This window comes from Gadus morhua, chromosome 22 (genome assembly GCF_902167405.1).
Source record: "Gadus morhua chromosome 22, gadMor3.0, whole genome shotgun sequence".
Classification (NCBI taxonomy): Eukaryota; Metazoa; Chordata; class Actinopteri; order Gadiformes; family Gadidae; genus Gadus; species Gadus morhua.
This window is the reverse complement of record NC_044069.1, coordinates 1,176,625-1,201,032: the sequence shown is the minus strand read 5'-3', so window position 1 is coordinate 1,201,032 and position 24,408 is coordinate 1,176,625. Positions and strand designations below refer to the sequence as shown.

Below are 24,408 nucleotides of genomic sequence, written 5' to 3'. Positions count from 1 at the left end.
CTTTTACAGTCCCCTAATTACTAGGTATTTACCCGGTACATACATGGTAAATTATAGTGTATTACTGGGTAATTACCACTGGTAATAAGAAGGTAAATACAGAGGTAGTTACCCGGTAAATACATGGTAAATCATAGTGTATTACTGGGTAATTACCACTGGTAATAAGAAGGTAAATACAGAGGAATTATCCGGTAAATTATAGTGTATTACTGTGTAATTACCACTGGTAATAAGAAGGTAAATACAGAGGAATTATAGCTGATGTACCAAGTAAAAGGTCCACTATTACGCATCAACTCAACTAAGTATTGTGTAGTTGTAACTGTTTTAGGTTGGTAATAACTCCGATATTGTGTACTTCCTAGGAAATTAGGCAACCAATTCTTAGAAACACCTATTATCCAAGGTTTATGTTGGCAACAGCCCAAATTTAATGATGTACTATCGCGAAATTTGCATAGTACTTTCCAATAAAATACTTTCTTAGTTATTATTCGTAGCTACACCCATTTAGAAAGGGTTTATTCGATTTACCACTATGGAATTACTTACCTGGTAACAACCTCTGCAGGAACAGTTTTCCTCTAGTGTTATGATACATCTTCTTAAATACTGGGTACAAAGCCGTTTGTTTCCATGGTATTACCAGGTTCTTACCATATAATTTATAATAGATACATTCCATTATCCATGCAGTCAACACAAACTTGTACCATGTACGTTCTGCGACGTTACCAAGTAAAACACACCAATTTACCCAGTAATTAAGCTGAAACTGTACTGTAAAAGGAAGCCTCGTTTGTTTCCATGGTATTACCAGGTTCTTACCATATAATTTGTAATACATTATTCCCTTTTCCATGCAGTCAACACAAACTTGTACCATGTACGTTCTGCGACGTTACCAAGTAAAACACGACAATTTACCCAGTAATTAAGCTGAAACTGTACTGTAAAAGGAAGCCTTGTTTGTTTCCATGGTATTACCAGGTTCTTACCATATAATTTGTGATACATTATTCCCTTTTCCATGCAGTCAACACAAACTTGTACCATGTACGTTCTGCGACGTTACCAAGTAAAACACGACAATTTACCCAGTAATTAAGCTGAAACTGTACTGTAAAAGGAAGCCTTGTTTGTTTCCATGGTATTACCAGGTTCTTACCATATAATTTGTAATACATTATTCCCTTTTCCATGCAGTCAACCCAAACTTGTACCATGTACGTTCTGCGACGTTACCAAGTAAAGCACGACAATTTACCCAGTAATTAAGCTGAAACTGTACTGTAAAAGGAAGCCTCGTTTATTTCCATGGTATTACCAGGTTCTTACCATATAATTTGTAATACATTATTCCCTTTTCCATGCACTCAACACAAACTTGTACCATGTACGTTCTGCGACGTTACCAAGTAAAACACGACAATTTAGCCAGTAAGTAAGCTGAAACTGTACTGTAAAAGGAAGCCTAGTTTGTTTCCATGGTATTACCAGGCTCTTACCATATAAGTTGTAACTGGTTATTCCCTTTTCCATGCAATCAACACAAACCATATATGTTCTGCAACATCGTTCACCAGTAGTTAAGCACTTTAATTGTTGTTATAAAACCCCAAACCACTGTTGATGAAAGGCATATTAAAATTAAACAAAATCAAAGGCTTATCTTTCAAACAATGCATATCTCACAAACAGACACTGAAGAAATCTGACAAAAAAAAGAGCCGTCCACATCAACTCAATTTAAATGTTACTGATGGTGTTTTCATAAAACACATGACATTGTTATGGCAAGTGACCACAAGGAAGACTGCTTCAACCTCTTCAATTTGAATAAGCGGTGAATGCCATGCAGCAATCTGCCTATGGGAGCATCTTTGTGGTCATTCGCAAACCAATGAGTCCACTCGATGAATGAGAGATGACTCTTTAGTGTCTTCTCTGTGAGGTATCCCTGCAGTCTCCACATCTGGGATTTGAAGGCTGACCAAGACCTGACCAGGTACCTCCAAATCTCCCCTTCCATACTGTAATAAAGAATCAGAAGACAAGAAAATAAACATTAGGACTGTCAATTAATGAACATTTCTAGAACATGTAGAACTCAAAGATTATTTTGTTTATTAGTTAAAAAAGGATGCTGGTCCTCTGGCTATTATGTTTGGTCATATTGAAAAGAGAAAAAGGCATAGCCATAAATACAGTTAATAGGACGAGAGGGGACAGGCTGTTAGCTCCGGTTAGCACTTTAGCATCGAGCTAGTGGAGCTTCTGTCATTCAAAAAACTCGGACATGTTGTTTAAAACCTATAACACCAAATTTATTAAAATATCCGGATAAAATCGGGCTCTCTCCCGTAAGTACAGTTAATAAGACGGGAAGAGACAGGCTCTGTTAGCCCCGGTTAGCGCAATGCTAAAGAGCAGCTCTACCAGAGCATGCCACCTCAAAAGGTGCAAGTTAGCCTCCGGTTAGATATTCGCCGGATATTCGGTTTACCACCCAATCGGATTCATCAACATAAGTGCAATACATTACGGGCTTAGTATGTGGAGGACGGTTTAGGACACCGTATCGCGAAAAATCCGGTTATTTTAATAAATTGGGTGTTATAGGTTTTAAACAACATGTCCAAGTTATTTGAATGACAGAATCTCCGCTAGCTCGATGCTAAAGGGCTAACCGGAGCTAACAGCCTGTCCCCTCCCGTCCTATTAACTGTATTTATGGCTATGCCTTTTTCTCTTTTCAATATGACCAAACACAATGGCCAGAGGACCAGCATCCTTTTTTAACTGATAAACAAAAAACCTTTGAGTTTTACATGTTCTAGAAATGTTCATTAATTGCAAGTCCTAATGTTTATTTTCTTGTCTTCTGATTCTTTATTACAGTATGGAAGGGGAGATTTAGATGTACCTGGTCAGGTCTTGGTCAGCCTTCAAATCCCAGATGTGGAGAGTGCAGGGATACCTCACAGAGAAGACACTAAAGAGTCATCTCTCATTCATCGAGTGGACTCATTGGTTTGCGAATGACCACAAAGATTCTCCCATAGGCAGATTGCTGCATGGCATTCACCACTTATTCAAATTGAAGAGGTTGAAGCAGTCTTCCTTGTGGTCACTTGCCATAACACTGTCATGTGTTTTAAGAAAACACCATCAGTAACATTTAAATTGAGTTGATGTGGACGGCTCTTTTTTTTGTCCGATTTCTTCAGTGTTCAGTGCCTGTTTGTGAGATATGCATTGTTTGAAAGATAAGCCTTTGATTTTGTTCAATTTTAATATGCCTTTCATCAACAGTGGTTTGGGGTTTTATAACAACAATTAAAGTGCTTAACTACTGGTGAACGATGTTGCAGAACATATATGGTTTGTGTTGATTGCATGGAAAAGGGAATAACCACTTACAACTTATATGGTAAGAGCCTGGTAATACCATGGAAACAAACTAGGCTTCCTTTTACAGTACAGTTTCAGCTTACTTACTGGGTAAATTGTCGTGTTTTACTTGGTAACGTCGCAGAACGTACATGGTAAAAGTTTGTGTTGACTGCATGGAAAAGGGAATAATGTATTACAAATGATATGGTAAGAACCTGGTAATACCATGGAAATAAACAAGGCTTCCTTTTACAGTACAGTTTCAGCTTAATTACTGGGTAAATTGTCGTGTTTTACTTGGTAACGTCGCAGAACGTACATGGTACAAGTTTGTGTTGACTGCATGGAAAAGGGAATAATGTATCACAAATGATATGGTAAGAACCTGGTAATACCATGGAAACAAACGAGGCTTCCTTTTACAGTACAGTTTCAGCTTAATTACTGGGTAAATTGTCGTGTTTTACTTGGTAACGTCGCAGAACGTACATGGTAAAAGTTTGTGTTGACTGCATGGAAAAGGGAATAATGTATTACAAATTATATGGTAAGAACCTGGTAATACCATGGCAATAAACGAGGCTTCCTTTTACAGTACAGTTTCAGCTTAATTACTGGGTAAATTGTCGTGTTTTACTTGGTAACGTCGCAGAACGTACATGGTACAAGTTTGTGTTGACTGCATGGAAAAGGGAATAATGTATTACAAATTATATGGTAAGAACCTGGTTATACCATGGAAACAAACGAGGCTTCCTTTTACAGTACAGTTTCAGCTTAATTACTGGGTAAATTGTCGTGTTTTACTTGGTAACGTCGCAGAACGTACATGGTACATGTTTGTGTTGACTGCATGGATAATGGAATCTATTATAAATTATATGGTAAGAACCTGGTAATACCATGGAAACAAACGGGAAGATGTACCATGACACTAGAGGAAAACTGTTCCTGCAGAGGTTGTTACCAGGTAAGTAATTCCATAGTGGTAAATCGAATAAACCCTTTCTAAATGGGTGTAGCTGTGAATAATAACTAAGAAAAAGTATTTTATTGGAAAGCACTATGCTAATTTCTAGATAGTACATCATTAAATGTGGGCTGTTACCAACATAAACCTTGGATAATAGGTGTTTATAAGAATTGGTTGCCTAATTTCCTAGGAAGTACACAATATCGGTGTTATTACCAACCTAAAACAGTTACAACTACACGCTACTTAGTTGACTTGATGGGTAATAGTGGAGGTTTTACTTAGTACTTCAGCTGTAATTCCTCTGTATTTACCTTCTTATTACCAGTGGTAATTACACAGTAATACACTATAATTTACCGGATAATTACTCTGTATTTACCTTCTTATTACCAGTGGTAATTAACCAGTAATACACTATGATTTATCATGTATTTGCTGGGTAACTACCTCTGTATTTACCTTCTTATTACCAGTGGTAATTACCCAGTAATACACTATGATTTACCATGCATGTACCGGGTAAATACCTAGTAATTAGGGGACTGTAAAAGGAAGGGTTACCACTTGCTTTTGGATTTCAACTGGCTTTGTGAATCTGGGATTTCCTTTGGATACATGAGTCTGCTTCTTCATTCTTACTTTGTCACCCACATTGAGAGCAGGCACTCGCGCTCCCCTTTTTTTTGTCACAGTATGCCTTGGTCTGAGTCTGGCGGTTGGAGACCCGTTTGCGTACCTCAGCATCACTGTGTTCGCAGTCTGGCAATGGCATAACAGCAAGTTTGGTTCTCATCTTGCGACCAAACATCAGTTCAAAAGGTGAACATTCGTCATTGAATGTGGGGTTGCCCTAGCCTGGCTCCGCCCGCCTAAGTACTTCCGCTCAATTTGAATTTCCCTTCAGTACTAGGTCTGGACCTGCGGTATGTAATTTGGTTTTCTGGGGCCGCCACAGCGGCGCCCAATCAGCGAACAGAGGGCGTGTCTGAGAACAATGACGATGGCGTGTTGTCAACGATTAGACCCAGCTTCGAAAGTTGACTGCATACATAATCTCTGGCCTTACTATAAAATATTGATTTACAATGTGCAATTTTTCCCTGATAAATTAAATTCGACGAACAAAACCTGCAGCTGTCGTTGACGGACATTTTCGTGCAGACGCGCAAGGTGTTTGGTTTGTGTACAACCTGCGCGTGATTCCCGGCGCATGACATACGTCACAACCAAACGTTAGCGATTGGTTATGGCAGATCCAGAGTGGCACTGGCCAGATCCAATCATTGTAAACTTCAACAGACACACGCCTTCAAGTGAGTTAACGTTTGTCAATTGATTAGGTCCAGACTCTCTGTACAAATTAAATTAAATGAAGTGAAGTACGAGAGTCTGGTAGAACCAGGCTAGGGTTGCCCGGTAAGTCTGTAGGAAAGCGGTAATTTTTTCTTTCCATGGTGCAGCTTGTTGCGATGGCAGCTTGCACACAGCTCTTCAAGACTCGATTAAATCTTTCTACAGCTCCATTAGACGCAGGGTGATACACATACACCTTGATCTGTCTTATGTTGCGGTCTTTGAAGAATGTGGAAAGGGCAGTGGAAATCAGTTGAGGCCCATTGTCAGTCACTACACATTCAGGGTTGCCAAAACGACTGAAGACATTAGCGAGGAATCCAATCATGACCTTGCTGGTAATTGATGCTGTAAAAGCCACTTCAGGCCACTTGGAATAGTAGTCAGTAAGAGCAATGGCATACCTACAGTTCCATGGGGCAGTCTCGAACGGTCCTACTATGTCCAGACCTATCTTGGTCCATGGTGCTGCAGGCAAAGGTACTGGTTGTAGTGGTGCGGCGAAAGTCTTTGCCGTGCGGTCCAGGCTTTGGCACAGCATGCAGGTTGAGATGCAAGACTGAGCAAGGGCATCCATTCGAGGGAACCAATACAACTCGCGCAGGTGTTGTTTAGTTCGTACTATGCCCTGGTGGTTCTCATGTGCCAGCACACCTAATGTTTTCCGGAAAGAAATAGGCACCACTAAGCGAGACCCGCAGAACACTAAGTCCCCATGTACACTCAGTTCATTTCGCATTTTGAAGTATGGTTTCAGTTCAGTACTCACTGATTTCAGAAGCACGACATCTTTTTTGAAACTGTGGGCGCAGAGCAGATATCTCTGCACGATGCAGAGGCATATTTGAACTGAGACAGTGTAATGGCAGCTTGTGCTGTGGAAAGCAATGCAACCAACTCAAGCTTAGTCTCTGGTTCGTACGCAGGATCAGTAGGCAATGGTAATCAAGACAAGCAGTCCGCAGTTTGGTTCTGTGTGCCAGCAAGGTACACTACGTCATAGTTGAAGCACAGCAGTCGGGCTGACCATCTTGCGATACGCATTACACCTCTGTCAGCACCTTTAGTAGATAGAAGAGTAGTGAGGGCCTGGTGATTGGTACGTAGAGTGAACCTGTGCCCCCACAGGTACGTTCTCCACTTCTCGACTGCCCAAACACAGCCTAAGGCCTCCTTTACAACTGTCGCACTTTTTTTATTTCTCTAGAAAAAAAGCCTACAGTGCAATTAAACGATGAAAATACAAACATACAGCCTTGAACATAGCAGTCAGGCTACTGCTTCTTTGTTTTGAGCGAAAAAATAAATAATAATAATAATAATTAACGCCGTTGAAATTGGTTTGCGTTAACGCCGTTAATAACGCGTCAAACTGACAGCACTATATATTTTTTTTATCCCATGTCCCTTTACGGGTTCCGTACTAGCTAGCTCCCGTTCGTAATGTTTTCCAGATCTCTAGAACTGGAGGAAGAGGGGATGGGAGGAGGAGAGAAGGGACAGCGTTCTTTTCTGTTTAGTTATTTTTCTATCTGTGCTTTTAAAATGATGGTCTTCGATCACCAACAACCTGACCCACAAAGAAGTCAGATGGGGACCAGGACCAACCAGGACAGGATATCATAGATTTCTTTCAATCAGGGAAACACAGACTAATTGCCTTTACTGGATGCGGACGGGTCTTAATTATTGTTGTGCGTTCAACCCCCAAAAGGCCTATTCTGTTCTGTATGGGAATTACAAATGAAAGAATGACTGTGGAGTGTTTATAGTTGATGGCTGCTTGAAGCAGCCTCACCTGGCCGGTCAGACTGATTGGATTCTGGGTGAGGCCGCACACCTGTGGTGCATTTGACAATCCGGCACACATTTTAAACAAGCCATCAGCACATACACTGGAAGTTTCTGGCATGTTGCTAGCTGGTTTCTGTGTGTCATATTGCTCTGAAAAATAAACCGGTTAAAACATCAATGTTGTGTCCATCTTTCACCGCCAACGTCGTGATTCATAGAAAAAATCCATGTTGAAGTGCAGAGTCCTAACCATCCTTTCACCCAGGAGTAAAGGTCCTGCAAAGTTTTACAAACGGCGATCTCCGGAGACAACAGGAAGTTGGTGGCGGTGATGCAGCATATCGAGTTGCAAACCGCCAATCAGCCCAAAAGAAGAACTCACTTTGGATACCTAACAGATATCGCTTACATCACTTCGGATTGATTTTATTTATTGATTTTTCTTTCAGTACCCATTCTGAAACATGAATTAAGAAAATACTATGTTCACACTACAACCCTTTCAAATCACAATCCTTGGCCAGAATAATCGATCAAAATAAAAACAATAACCAATCAATCCAAAACATCAAAACCCAACTACCCCCAGTTATCTCCCCCCAAGACTCCTGTCCCACAGCAAAACCGGGCCCGGAAAAGCACTTTAAGAGGGACAGGGGAGGAGAGAAATAACCCCATGCCTATATGTATGAAACCAACCACCTACTCCATCAACTCCGGAGCGCGGGACAAAGCATCTGCCATAACGTTGTCCACGCCCCGTATGTGGCGAATCTGAATATTGTAGGGCTGCTGCAGGTGAGCAGCCCGCTCTCTGACACTCTTCCTCCGGTCTGCCAACAGTGACTCCATCTGGTCTGCCAGGAGAGTGTGCAGCTCCAGCTCCAACAAGTTGATCTCCACCACCTTCTCCTGGAGACACTCCACCAGGTTGTTGGCGTACTGGGTCATGGCCCTGTAGAAGCGGAGCTGCCTGTCCGAGGCGCTGCCCTCCAGGTTCTCCATGGAGCTCCTGGCGTTCTCCACGTCCCCCTCCATCCTCCTCAGCTTCGCCTGCCGAGCTCGGTGCACCTCCTTCAGCGACTCCAGCTTTCCCTCAAGCCTCCGTTTCAGGCCTCCGACAGGCGGCAGGCTCTCTGGGTAGTTGAAGCCGGCCTTCTTCTGCCTGTGTTGGTTTCTCTTCCGGCTTCTGCTGCTGCTGCTGTAGTTGCTGGCTTCACTGCCTGAAGGACTCTGTTCACCTGGACGTCTTTTGAGTCCCTTGAAAATCTGAGTCTCCTCCCAAAGTATCTGCTCCTCTTCCTCAGAGTCAGATTTACTTTCATCACTGCTTCCTAGTTTCTCCGCAATCCTCTCTCGAACGCTCTTCGCACGCGGGGCAAACTCAATCCTTCGCTCGCAATCATCCGGTTCGTCGTCGTCGCGGTCGCTGTCCCTACTGCGGCGGTCAGGGGTGCTGCCAGCAGAGCTCCGGCCATCCCTACCCAGGGAAATTAAGTCTTTCTGGGATCTTGCTTCTTGACGTTGCCTCCTGGCCGTTTTGATGGTTTTCGCACTGGGGATTATAACTGGTTTGTAAGCAGAGTGATTAGAGGCTGGCGAGGAGGACAAACTTGAGAGCGATGATGTAGAACCATCACTATTATCTTCTTCATCAGGTGTGGGAAGGGAGGCTGGACTCGAAGAATCCTGCCTGGGTGAACCAGACGGCAGGGGAGCCCGTTGCACTGGACGGCTTCTGTGGGTATTCTTCGCTGATGATCCTTCTTTTCTTTTGGCTTGAAAAACGATTGCTTTGTCGGATGACTTCCTTAGCTTAAACTCCGCTCCTTCAGCGTCTTTGTCCTCGGAGAAACTAAGCACAGCGCTTGCTTTCCGTTTCTGCTCAGTAGAATGTCTGCTGTCAAGAGCATCTTCTCCTTCGCTCTGATCCGACTTTGGTGGCGTCGTTTCTCGCTTTGAACTGCACGATATACCGCGGCCTTGTGAACTTTGAGACGGCTCGATGGTCACTATTGGTAGTGCTGGCCCACTTGGCCAGACACGATCTCCTGCCAATTTGTTGCCCAAAATGATATGCACTCCCAGTACAGGCAACGCAGGGCACACGCCGACAACAACATTCCCCTTCACCAGATCAGAACTTAGTTCAATATGGTGGAGGGGAACAGACATAGTCTGCATTCCCATGCCTCGAATTAGCACAACATTCCCCGTGCTCGACTGCCCTGAGAATGGCAAAACGGACTCAACAACAAAAGTTTCAGTAGCACCAGTATCCCGCAAAATCTTTACCGGCCTCTTCTCTGAACTACCTACAAGTGAAACAAATCCGTCCGTAATAAACGGTCCGTAGCCTTCACCTACGTGCCCGATGGCGGATTCAGAAAAACACTGACCTTCCCCAGGAAGATCCAACACCCCACAGCCTGAACCCCCTTTCGAGGCATTACCCTCCGTAGGGTCTTTGTTCACCTGCTCAACGTTGGGTGTGGGGTTTGACTGCCGAACATTCGCCACGCATCCAACCCCATTGGCGGAGGATGGCCCGCTGAAATTTGACTTGGTTGGAAGTATAGATGTCCGATATTGGCTTTTTTGCCGATATCCGATATGCGATATTGTCCAACTCTAAATTTTCGATTCCGATATCAGCCGATACCGATGTCGATATTTGGGTTATTTTTCCTCAAACCTAATTTAGGTAACATTACATATCTCCTGTTGTGGAATTAACACAACATGCTTAATGTTATTGTGATGCCCCACTGGATGCATTCTTGAATGCAACAAGGCTTTCCAAATGTTAACATTGTCTGTGCAAAATAAGAAAAATACTTCAACTTAATTTAAGGGAAAAGTGCCATGTTTTTTTTTTTTTTTAATTTTTTTTTTTTTAAAAAAATCCGATACCGATATTGACCGATATTACATTTTTATGCTAATATCGGGCCGATAATATCGGTGGGCCGATAATATCGGACATCTCTAGTTGGAAGTCTATTCCGTAGTGACGGACAGTACCTCTTCCAATGACCACTTTCACCACAATAATGGCACCTTTCATTGCCAGCCTTATTCCTATATGAGGAATCCTGTCTAAGCACAACCTGACCACTATCTTTCCCATGGTACCGAGTGGTCCGACGCTCATCCCGATCGCGAATGACAGGTCTATGAGTTAAAGCATACTCGTCCGAGAGTACGGCAGTCTCCGCGGCCGTCTTAACCTTGTGCTCATTTATAAAGGCAGCCAGATGCTCTGGTACAATGTTTTTAAACTGCTCCAATACCACCAAATCACTCAGTTGTTCCAAGGTTACTACATTGACTGCGGAACACCATCGGTTAAAATAACCAACAAGGTCTCTGGCCACCTCAGAGTATGTTTGCCGGTCACCTTTTCGCCAATTTCTAAAATGCTGTCTGTAAAACTCTGGCACTTGTTCGTAAGCCCGCAATACTGCTGCCTTCACCGACTTGTAACACCTACGCTCAACCACTGACAACGCCACATATGCGTCTTGGGCGCGCCCCTCGAGAACTGCTTGTAGAAGCAAAGTGCGCTCCGCATCATCCCACTCCCGCTGATCGGCAATCCCCTCAAAGAGGGAGAAGAAAATATCTGGGTCTCGGTCATTAAATCTTGGTAAAAACCTAATCATATTAGAGAGGTTTCCCTCTGCGCCCGATCTTGACTCCCCAGCTTCAGTACCCCGCATTTTCCCCTCTGCAATTAATCTAAACTTCTCTCTCTGAAGTTCAGACTCGGTTCTCAGTCTCTCGATGTCCTTGCCTCGTTTCAGCTACTCGATTTCCAAAGCAACCTCACGGTCAAGACGCCTCCGCTCTAAATCAGCTTCACGGTCACGGTCTAGATGCCTCTGCTCCGCCTCGAAACGCCTGAGCGCCATTTTTTGTTCGAAACTCAAATCCTTGTCCCCAGAACGCGAATCTTCATCCGAGTCGTTTGGTGTAGAGGGCTCAGTCTGAGTTCTTATAATAGACTATAATATCTATAATAGACTATAGATAGAATTCTCTACCAAAGCCGATCTTATCAATTCCTGTAGTTCCTCTTTTCCTAAATCCTTCCGCAGACCCTCCAATCCATAACGCTCAGCCACCTCCCACAATTGTCGCTTGGTACACTTACAAACTTTAGCCTCCGATGGGGCCTCAACAAAAGCTTCCATGTCCCTTTTAAGCAATGCTTGTCAAATGCTTACCAAACAAATGCTTATGTTGCTCTAAACCGGATGAAAGAACAAGGCTACAGCGCACCGAACAGCCAACCAATTGAACACAGGTGTAACAAATTTCCCACTAGACCGGAGCAGCCCCGCATCTAACTGTAGAACACAGCCCTACCTACTTCTAAGCTAGTCTTCGGTGTGCCCATAGCAATTTGGTTACAAGCAACCCCAGCGTGTCCGACACACCAAAAATAACAAACAAAAACAACAAAGGCAAAACAATAAACAGCGGTAAGCGCTCTACTCCTAACGCGAGGACTATCAGTTGCTCCAGCAGATCTAATCTACCAGCCTTCCATGGTAACCGCCACACCTGCACCCAATTGAAGCTACACCTAGCCTCCTAATTGGCTCTACTCCTCCCCAGCAAATCAAACAAAGCAATCCATATCAACCAAATAACCAATTAATCCAAAATCTCAATTTCAGAAATCAGGTAATCCTGTAGTCCTGCAGTCCCCAGGTAATCCTGTAGACCTGCAGTCCCCAGGTAGTCCTGCAGACCTGCAGACCCCAGGTAGTCCTGCAGACCTGCAGACCCCAGGTAGTCCTGTAGACCTGCAGACCCCAGGTAGTCCTGTAGACCCCAGCTAGTCCTGTAGACCCCAGGTAGTCCTGTAGACCTGCAGACCCCAGGTAGACCTGCAGACCCCAGGTAGTCCTGCAGACCCCAGGTAGTCCTGCAGACCCCAGGTAGTCCTGCAGACCCCAGGTAGTCCTGTAGACCTGCAGACCCCAGGTAGTCCTGTAGACCTGCAGACCTCAGAGGACCACGAGGGTCAGGGTTGGCTGCGGGGAGTGTGCTCTGAATCGTATGCAGAACTTCACTAGCAGGTATGTTCTGAGGCTAGCCAGTAAAGCACTGCAGCAGCCGTGAGGTCATCTGCTGTCAGAGGGTTTCATCTTGGATTTAGAAGATCAAGATTCAAGATTCAAGATTTTATTAAATGTCCCACGAGGGCAAATTTGTTCGCAGCCAGGAGAAGTGGTTTAACCCACAAGACAAGACAAAACAACAATGAACACAAAACACTGTGGAGACAAAGTGCTCGAAAGATAAAGTGCCAGGATATAAAAAATGTAAAATACAAATTAAAACATTAAAACATTAAAACATTAAAATAGATTAAAAAAAAGTCATCGCAACACAAGTAAAATAAATTATCTGCTGCTGGCCGCATTGAATGCCCGGATGGCTGCAGGGACAAAAGAATACCCGTATCTATTCCTGCTGATCCTTGGTAAACACAAACGTTTGCCAGAAGGCAACAGCCTGAACTCAGAGCTCAGCGGGTGGGCACTGTCAAGACGGATATGAGAGGTTTTCTTGAACAGCTGTCTGTTATAAAAGTAATTGAGGCCCTCTAGCTGGATGCCAGTGATTTTGGAGGCAGTTTTAACAATAATGCCAAGAGAATTTTTGTCCTTGACAGTGAGGTTACCAAACCAGCAGATGAGAGAGAAGGAGATGACCGAGTGTATATATGCACAGTAAAACAGTTTCAACAGGCTTTTTGAAACGTTGAATCTGACTAGTTTCCTAAGGCAGTAAAGACGTTGCTGGCCCCTCTTGCACAGCATGTCCGTGTTAACATCAAATTTTAGGTTATTGTCGATGATCGTGCCCAGGTATTTATAACTAGACACAAATTCCACTGGCTGGTCACAGATGATAGTGTTCTCAATGGGATGGGGGCCACGTCTGAAATCAATGCAGAGCTCATTAGTTTTTGAGATGTTCAGCTCAAGGAATGCATCGTTGCAGCAGGTCAGGAAGTCCTCTACAACCTGGCCATGCACAGTCTCATCATCATTGAGAAGGCTGACTATGACCGAATCATCAGCGTATTTTAGGATGAAACGGTTGTCGTGGTTACTGCGACAGTCGTCGGTGTATAAAATAAACAAAAGAGCAGAGAGAACACAGCCCTGTGGCGAACCAGTGGAGGTGGACAGAAGGCTAGACACAGTTGTATTCACCTTAACACATTGGGATCTGTTAGTTAAAAAATCCAGTATCCAACCTACTAAACATGGGTCTAGGCTAAAGGTGTTAACTAGCTTGTCAATAAGAACATGGGGCTGGATCGTGTTAAAAGCCGAGGAGAAATCGACAAAAAGTAGCCTGGCGTGCTTCTTACTGCCCTCAAGGTGTTTAAAAAGCAGATTTAAAAGAGTAGCAGTAGCATCCTGGACGCCTCTTCCCTCCCTATAAGCAAATTGAAAAGGGTCAAGAAGGTTTACCGGACTGGTGATAAACCGTTAGAACAGGTTCTTCAGTGATGATTTAAAGAAGGTTTGGGACTTTCCGAATGAATTTCTGTCAAATTGAACGTTTTTTATAAATTCTATAAGCTTAATCATATAATAGATAATTGTGTATGCTAATGTGTCATTAAACACGTCAGGGAGCATGAAGCTCTCACGTCTGTCTTCATGACGTATGCCTCGAGGCATTCAGCAGATGCTTTGATATAAAGCGAATCACAGGTGGAGCTGCAGACACTCAGAGAAGCAATTAACATGAAGTAATTACAACGTTCTGTAAGGTCAGTAAGGTGTGTTCGCCCAAGAAAGCACCACCACGTCTCTGGAGATGAACCCCGACTTTAGAGGGTGTAGAGTAGGAATGGCAATACAAGGTTTATGTACAATACAAGGTTAATAAATACGATGCAAGGGTAATATACAAGTCGAGCAGAAAAAGGGATTTGTCCAACAGAACATTTGTGAGGCAGAAAGGGATGGAGCTTTGTGTAAACCAGGAAAAAACATTGGCCATGGTCAAGATTGTGTAAAGAAACAACATAAATGTTTCAAAAGGAAGTATGTATAGTATGTGGCAGTGAACTTTGCGTCCTCATACTCAATTGGTAAGTGATGTACACAAAATGAAGAAGTATCACAGTGTATCCATGGCTCAATGAGTCAAAACAGCCCTCAAAGTTGCTCAGCCTGATGACCAGCACCCAGAGACAAAAGCTGTAATTGGTAGATGCACAGAACACAAAGCTTCACATGGGAAACTAGTCATTACAGTTGTTACCAATCTCCAACTACACAATTAGGGAGAAATGTATTAATTGCTTGCGATGTCCTGTGACATCAGTAGGGTGTGTGAGGAGTGATATAAAGAGAGCACTCCGTCCAACGTTGGAAAGGATCAGGAGCAAAGCAGCGGGGAAACTATAAGACTTGGGACACCGTCTAAACGCGACTAAAGCCAACCGAATCAGTAAGTTTTTCTTTGTGTTAAGGTGATTTTTTCTTTGCGTTGTCAGTTATTAGATGTGATACACCTTAATATAACTATGTAATGCAGGGCTGGACCATATGGCCAGAAGTTGTCACTTTTTTTTTCATATTGATTGATAATAATCACGATTAGGGATTTCACGAGAACCGATACTTTGGTACCAAGTCGATGCGACGATTCTAAAAACGTGACGGTACGCGTTTTTCTACAGCACTGTAGGCACTGGGGATGCAATTCCTCCGGATGTAATGTGGGCAGAATATACACCTACAATCGTTGTAGTCTGCCGTTAAAGGCAAAAGGAACATGGAAGGTGGCAGCTGTAGCTGCAGCGAGTGCTTGATTTTGAGTTTTCTTTTTACTTATTATTTGAACGCTACATGCCATTGTTCTTTATTTGTAATATTAGTCTTTTATTTTTATTTATTGCTTGAAGGCTACATGCCACTGTTCTTTTGTTGTAATGTTACAAGTGGTTTATTTTATTTATTACTTGAACGCTAAATGCCACTGTTCTTTTTGTGGTAATGTTAACAGACGTTTATTTTTAATAATAACTTGAAGGCTATATGCCAGTGCCACTGTTTTTTGTAATGTTCAAAAGTTTTTAATCAATGAGTGCATGTTGAAGTAAACAGGATTTATTGTTTTGTTTTTGTTTTTTATCGTTGAATCGTTTCGGGTATCGACAATCGTGGAATTTCACTGGTATTGGTATCGACTGCAAAACTTCTGGTATCGTGACATCCCTAATCACTATATGTATTTGATAATAATAATAATGCTCCAATTACAGCTTTAAGAGGATTTTCCTGAGGAGAGATCCCTAAAGAAACCAGGGCTAAGCGCTTCTAAAACAAACTGAATCAGTGAGTATGGCGCTTCAGTTCTTAGAGACTTCTTGACCTGTAATGTTAATCAGTTACTTTAATTTTGTCACCCCCGCTAGACACATACTTATAATAGCTTTACAAAACATCACTGTGGAAGTGTGAAACATCTTTGAAAAATTCTGTTTGATGTTTCATCAAGACTAACAGCGTAGCAATAATCAATATGAGCTTAAAACAATTATTACATTTTTCACAGATAAAAGGCGATGAAAATGACTTTGAGGACAGGATTCATTCTTCTTCTCTTGTCGCTTGGTAAGTTAATCTCTTTAACAACATCATGATCAGGTACTTCTATACGTATGGATATGTAGTCATTTATGTGTTTTATTTTTGGGATGTAGTTTTGGGAACAACATATGGGAAGGACAATTCTCGATGCAAAGACAATCCGGGAAAATCAGACAGATGCTCCACCACAACTAACCCGACAACTACCACAGCTGCCCCAACAATTTCCACATCCAGCCCAACTACAACCACAGCTAGCCCAACAACTACCAAATCTAGCCCAACTACCACCACAGCTGCACCAACTACCACATCTACTACAACTACCACAGCTAACCCAACAACTACCACATCCAGCCCAACTACAACCACGGCAAGCCCAACAACTACCACATCCAGCCCAACTACAACCACAGCTAGCCCAACAACTACCACATCCAGCCCAACAACTACCACATCCAGCCCAACAACTACTACATCCAGCCCAACAACTACCACATCCAGCCAAACTACTACCACATCCAGCCCAACAACTACCACATCTAACCCAACTACAACCACAACAAGCCCAACAACTACCACATCCAGCCTAACTACAACCACAGCTAGCCCATCAACTACCATATCTAGCCCAACTACAACAACATCTAGTCCAACTACAACCACAGCAAGCCCAACAACAACCACATCAAGCCCAACTACAACCATAACTAGCCCAACTACAACCACAGTTAGCCCAACAACTACTACATCCAGCCCAACAACTACCACATCTAGCCCAACTACAACCACAGTTAGCCCAACAACTACTACATCCAGCCCAACTACAACCACAACTAGCCCAACTACCACCACAGTTAGCCCAACGACAACTACATCCATCCCAACTACTACCACATCCAGCCCAACTACAACCACATCTAGCCCAACTACAACCACAACAAGCCCAACAACTACCACATCCAGCCCAACTACAACCACATCTAGCCCAACTACAACCACATCTAGCCCAACTACAACCACATCTAGCCCAACTACAACCACATCCAGCCCAACTACAACCACATCTAGCCCAACTACAACCACATCTAGCCCAACTACAACCACAGCTAGCCCAACTACAACCACATCCAGCCCAACTACAACCACATCTAGCCCAACTACAACCACATCCAGCCCAACTACAACCACAGCTAGCCCAACAACCACAACATCTGGCACAACTACAATCACATCTAGCCCAAGTACAACCACAGCAAGCCCAACAACTACCACAGCAAGCCCAACAACTACCACATTCAGCCCAACTACAACCACATCTAGCCCAACTACAACCACAGCTAGCCCAACTACAACCAGAGCTAGCCCAACTACAACCACAGCTAGCCCAACAACTACCACATCTAGCCCAACTACAACCACAACAAGCCCAACAACTACCACACCCAGCCCAACTACAACCACATCTACCCCAACTACAACCACAGCTAGCCAAAAAACTACAACATCTGGCACAACAACAACCACATCTTCCCCAACTACAACCACAACAAGCCCAACAACTACCACATCCAGCCCAACTACAACCACATCTAGCCCAACTTCAACCACAGCTAGCCCAACTACAACCACATCCAGCCCAACTACAACCACATCTAGCCCAACTACAACCACATCCAGCCCAACTACAACCACAGCTAGCCCAACAACCACAACATCTGGCACAACTACAATCACAGCTAGCCCAAGTACAACCACAGCAAGCCCAACAACTACCACAGCAAGCCCAACAACTACCACATTCAGCCCAACTACAACCACATCTAGCCCAACTACAACCACAGCTAGCCCAACTACAACCACAGCTAGCCCAACTACAACCACAGCTAGCCCAACAACTACCACATCTAGCCCAACTACAACCACAACTAGCCCAACTACCACCACAGTTAGCCCAACAACTACTACATCCAGCCCAACAACTACCACAACTAGCCTAACTACAACCACATCTAGCCCAACTACAACAACATCTAGTCCAACTACAACCACAGCAAGCCCAACAACTACCACATCTAGCCCAACTACAACCACAGTTAGCCCAACAACTACAACATCCAGCCCAACTACAACCACATCTAGCCCAACTACAACCACAGCTAGCCCAACTACAACCACATCTAGCCCAACAACTACCACATCTAGCACAACTACAACCACAGCAAGCCCAACAACTACCACAGCAAGCCCAACAACTACCACAGCAAGCCTAACTACAACCACAGCTAGCCCAACAACTACAACATCCAGCCCAACTACAACCACATCTAGCCCAACTACAACCACAGCTAGCCCAACTACAACCACATCTAGCCCAACAACTACCACATCTAGCACAACTACAACCACAGCAAGCCCAACAACTACCACAGCAAGCCCAACAACTACCACAGCAAGCCTAACTACAACCACAGCTAGCCCAACAACTACCACATCTAGCCCAACTACAACCACAGCTAGCCCAACAACTACCACATCTAGCCCAACTACAACCACATCCAGCCAAACAACTACCACATCAAGCCCAACTACAACCACAACTAGCCCAACTACAACCACAGTTAGCCCAACAACTACTATATCCAGCCCAACAACTACCACAACTAGCCCAACGACCACCACAGTTAGCCCAGCAACTACTACATCCAGCCCAACAACTACCACAACTAGCCCAACTACAACCACAGCTATCCCAACAACTACCACATCTAACCCAACTACAACCACAGTTAGCACAACAACTACTAGATCCAACCCAACTACAACCACAACTAGCCCAACTACCACCACAGTTAGCCCAGCAACTACTACATCCAGCCCAACAACTACCACAACTAGCCAAACTACAACCACAGCTAGCCCAACAACTACCACATCAAGCCCAACTACAACCACAACTAGCCCAACTACAACCACAGTTAGCCCAACAACTACTATATCCAGCCCAACAACTACCACAACTAGCCCAACTACAACCACAGTTAGCCCAACAACTACTAGATCCAGCCCAACTACAACCACAACTAGCCCAACTGCCACCACAGTTAGCCCAGCAACTACTACATCCAGCCCAACAACTACCACAACTAGCCCAACTACAACCACAGCTAGCCCAACAACCACATCTAGCCCAACTACAACCACAGTTAGCCCAACAACTACAACATCCAGCCCAACTACAACCACATCTAGCCCAACTACAACCACAGGTAGCCCAACTACAACCACATCTAGCCCAACAACTACCACATCTAGCACAACTACAACCACAGCAAGCCCAACAACTACCACAGCAATCCCAACAACTACCACAGCAAGCCTAACTACAACCACAGCTAGCCCAACAACTACCACATCTAGCCCAACTACAACCACAGCTAGCCCAACTACAACCACAGCTAGCCCAACAACTACCACATCAAGCCCAACTACAACCACATCTACCCCAACTACAACCACATCTACCCCAACTACAACCACAGCTAGCCCAACAACTACCACATCTAGCCCAACTACAACCACCGCAAGCCCAACAACTACCACAGCCAGCCCAACTACAACCACAGCTAGCCCAACTACAACTACAACATCTGGCACAACTACAACCACATCTTCCCCAACCTCAACCACAGCAAGCCCAACAACTACCACATCGGTCCCAACTACAACCACAGCTAGCCCAACAACAACAACATCTAGCCCAACTACAACCACAGCTAGCCCAACTACCACATCTACCCAAACTACAACCACATTTAGCCCAACTACAACCACATCTAGCCCATTTACAACCACAACTACCACATCTAGCCCAACTACGACCACAGCTAGCCCAACAACTACCACATCTACCCCAACTACAACCACATCTGGCCCAACTACAACCACATCTACCCCAACTACAACCACAGCTAGCCCAACAACTACAACATCTAGCACAACTACAACCACGTCTACCCAAACGATAACCACAACTAGCCCAACGACTACAACATCCAGCCCGAGTACAACCACAGCGAGCCAAACAACTACCACATCTAGCCCAACAACTACCACATCTAGCCCAACTACAACGACAGCTGAACCAACTACAACCATAGCTGGACGAACAACTACCACATCCAGCCCAACTACAACCACAGCTAGCCCAACAACTACCACATCTAGCCAAACTACAACCACAGCTAACCCAACAACTACCATATCCATCCCAACAACAACCACAGCAAGCCCAACTACAACCACAGCTGCACCAACTACCACATCTACCCCAACTACAACCACATCTAGCCCAACTATAACCACATCTACCCCAGCCACAACAACAACTAGCCCAACAACTACCACAACCAGCCCAACTACAACCACAGCTAGCCCAACAACAACCACAGCTAGCCCAACAACAACCACAGCTAGCCCAACAACAACCACAGCTGGCCCAACTACATCCACAGCTAGCCCAACAACTACAACATCTAGCACAACTACAACCACAGCAAGCCCAACAACTACCACATCTAGCCCAACTACAGCGACAGCTGGACCAACTACAACCACAGCTGGACGAACAACTACCACATCTAGCCAAACTACAACCACAGCTAACCCAACAACTACCACATCCAGCCCAACTACAACCACAGCTGTCTCAACAACTACCACATCAAACCCAACAACAACCACATCTACCCCAACCACAGCCACAACTAGCCCAACAACTACCACATCTATCCCAACTACAACCACAGCTAGCCCAACAACTACAACATCTAGCCCAACTACAACCACAGCTAGCCCAACTACCACATCTACCCAAACTACAACCACATCAAATCCAACTACAACCACTTCTAGCCCAACTACAACCACAGCTAGCCCAACAACTACCACATCTATCCCAACTACAACCACAACTAGCCCAACAACTCAGACTTCTACCCCAAATACAACCACAACTAGCCCAACAACTACCACATCTAGCCCAACAACTACCACATCTACCCCAACTACAACCACATCTGGCCCAACTACAACCACATCTACCCCAACTACAACCACATCTACCCCAACTACAACCACAGCTAGCCCAACGACTACAACATCCATCCCAACTACAGCCACCGCTAGCCAAACCACTACCACCTCTATCTCAACAACTATCACATCTAGTCCATCAACTACCACATCTAGCCAAACTACAACCACAGCAAGCCCAACAACTACCACTTCTGGCCCAACAACTACCACCGTCGGACTAAAAACTACCACAGCTGCCCCAACAACAACCACAGCTGCCCCAATAGCTACCACAGCTGGACCAACAACTACCCCCGCTGGACCAACAACTACCACAGCTAGCCCAACTACCACTACAGCTGGACCAACAACAACAACAGCTGGAGCAACGACAACCACAGCTGGACCAACAACTACTACAGCTGCCCCAACAACTACCACAGCTGCCCCAACAACTACCACAGCTGGCCCAAATACCACAGCAACAACTGTACCTGGAGTACAGCCAATAGTAGAACATGTAGCTGTAGTACACCCAGTAGGAGCACAGCCAGTCGGAGTACAGACAACTACCACAGCTGCCCCAACAACTTCCACCGCTGGACCAACATCTTCCACAGTTGGACCAACAACTACCACAGCTGGACCAGCAACTACCACAGCAGGACCAACAACTACCACAGCTGGACCAGCAACTACCACGGCTGCACCTACATCTACGACAGCTGGACCAACTACCGCAACGTCAAGCCCCACAATAACCACAACTTCCCCCACAACTACCACCGTCGGACTAACAACTACCACAGCTGCCCCAACAGCTACCACAGCTGGACCAACAGCTACCACAGCTGGACCAACAACAACCACAGCTGCCCCAATAGCTACCACAGCTGGACCAACAACTACCCCCGCTGGACCAACAACTACCACAGCTAGCCCAACTACCACTACAGCTGGACCAACAACAACAACAGCTGGAGCAACGACAACCACAGCTGGACCAACAACTACAACATCTGGCCCAACTACCGCAACATCAAGCCCCACAACAAACACAGCTGCCCCAACAACTACCACATCCAGCCCAACAACTACCACAGCTGGCCCAACTACAACCACAGCTGGCCCAACTACCACAGCAACAACACTAGTTACTGTACCTGGACTACAGCCAATAGTAGTACAGATAGTAGTAGTACACCCAGTAGGAGTACAGCCAGTCGGAGTACAGACGGTAGTACTACAGCCAGTAGGAGTACAGACAGTAGTACAGACAGCAGCACAGACAGTAGTACAGACAGTAGTAGTACAGCCCGTTGGAGTACAGCCAGTCATAGTACAGACTGTAGTACTACAGCCAGACGGAGTACAGACAATAATACAGACTGTAGTATTACAGCCAGTAGGAGTACAGCCAGTACTACTACAGCCAGTCGGAGTACAGACAATAATACAGACAGTAGTATTACAGCCAGTAGGAGTACAGACAGTAGGAGTACAGCCAGTCGGAGTACAGACAGTAGTACTACATCCAGTAGGAGTACAGCCAGTAGGAGTACAGACAGTAGTATTACAGCCAGTCGGAGTACAGCCAGTAGGAGTACATCCAGTAGGAGTACAGACAGTAGTATTACAGCCAGTAGGAGTACAGCCAGTGGGAGTACAGACAGTAGTATTACAGCCAACAGGAGTACAGACAGTAGGAGTACTGCCAGTAGGAGTACAGACAGTAGGAGTACTGCCAGTAGGAGTACAGACAGTGGGAGTACAGCCAATAGTAGTACAGATAGTAGTAGTACACCCTGTAGGAGTACAGCCAGTCGGAGTACAGACGGTAGTACTACAGCCAGTAGGAGTACAGACAGTAGTACAGACAGCAGCACAGACAGTAGTACAGACAGTAGTAGTACAGCCCGTCGGAGTACAGCCAGTCATAGTACAGACTGTAGTACTACAGCCAGACGGAGTACAGACAATAATACAGACAGTAGTATTACAGCCAGTAGGAGTACAGCCAGTACTACTACAGCCAGTCGGAGCACAGACAATAATACAGACAGTAGTATTACAGCCAGTAGGAGTGCAGCCAGTCGGAGTACAGACAGTAGTACTACATCCAGTAGGAGTACAGCCAGTCGGAGTACAGACAGTAGTATTACAGCCAGTAGGAGTACAGCCAGTCGGAGTACAGCCAGTAGGAGTACAGCCAGTAGGAGTACAGACAGTTGGAGTACAGACAGTAGTATTACAGCCAGTAGTATTACAGCCAGTAGGAGTACAGCCAGTCGGAGTACAGCCAGTAGGAGTACAGCCAGTAGGAGTACAGCCAGTAGGAGTACAGCCAGTTGGAGTACAACCAGTAGTATTACAGCCAGTAGTATTACAGCCAGTAGGAGTACAGCCAGTAGGAGTACAGCCAGTAGTTCCAGTTGCCATGGTTCCAGTAGTCATATTGCCAGCAGGCATGATTCCAGGAGGCCTGAGACCTTTCTCCTCTTCAGTTCAGAACCAATGCAGTTTTGTTGTTCTAACACTCATTGGAATCACAACCAAGCTTTTAATGTAGTACTATACTATATAGAATCATGAACTGTTATATTATATGTTATATAAGTATGTTATCACAGTATATACGGGTTCTTGTGCAATACTATTAAAAAAATGTTTTATTGATGCAGTCAAATAAGTAGTACCCTTTATTGTAAAATTAATAAATTCTGCATGATAATACCTAATGAATCTCTCTTTTTTCGGCTAACATTTAATTGTAGACTTTAGACAGACGCCTTCATCAAAGTTGCAGATGAAGCTAAGAACAATTAATAAGTACAATCAGAGTTTTAACAACTCCCAAAATGTGGCTCTACAACCCACTTTCTTAAAAGCTATTGCAATTTACACACAGGACCTGACCATTCTTACTCTACACTTAATTCCAGCAGAGCCCGTACTGTGAAAGTCTTACTGATAAAATAATTGTACCGGCTATTCTTTTGCACCCAAGTGAAATATCTTAAAGCCTTAAATACATCTCAGTTCACTTTTTTCTTAAAAGGATGTTCACTAAATTATGGTAAAGAATTTAGTTCACGAGACGGACAAACAATATTGCCTTGGAAAAGATCAAAGTTACCGACAATTAAAAATGTAGAGACTGTCAATGCAAACTTA

The 24,408-nt window shown here is 44.5% G+C and overlaps 3 protein-coding genes across 3 annotated transcripts; 2 read left to right on the top strand and 1 right to left on the bottom strand.

Moving 5' to 3' along the window:
* Window positions 1–8,209: 8,209 nt before the first annotated feature.
* On the bottom strand, window positions 8,210–10,090 carry LOC115535282 (GC-rich sequence DNA-binding factor 2-like). The gene has a single exon (XM_030346349.1). It carries the CDS (start codon window positions 9,710–9,712, stop codon window positions 8,225–8,227), a length of 1,488 nt encoding a protein of 495 aa, XP_030202209.1. The 5' UTR covers window positions 9,713–10,090; the 3' UTR covers window positions 8,210–8,224.
* A 5,990-nt stretch (window positions 10,091–16,080) lies between these two features.
* Window positions 16,081–17,355, top strand: LOC115536010 (mucin-2-like). Its single transcript, XM_030347667.1, has 2 exons — window positions 16,081–17,112; window positions 17,352–17,355. Exons 1-2 carry the CDS (start codon window positions 16,208–16,210, stop codon window positions 17,353–17,355), a joined length of 909 nt encoding a protein of 302 aa, XP_030203527.1. The 5' UTR covers window positions 16,081–16,207.
* Window positions 17,356–17,506: 151 nt separating this feature from the next.
* On the top strand, window positions 17,507–20,395 carry LOC115535275 (mucin-5AC-like; the record flags this gene model as incomplete). Its single annotated transcript, XM_030346334.1, has 2 exons — window positions 17,507–17,874; window positions 17,974–20,395. Coding segments are annotated over 2 exons (2,790 nt in total), but the record flags the coding sequence as incomplete, so codon positions are not given.
* Window positions 20,396–24,408: the final 4,013 nt, after the last annotated feature.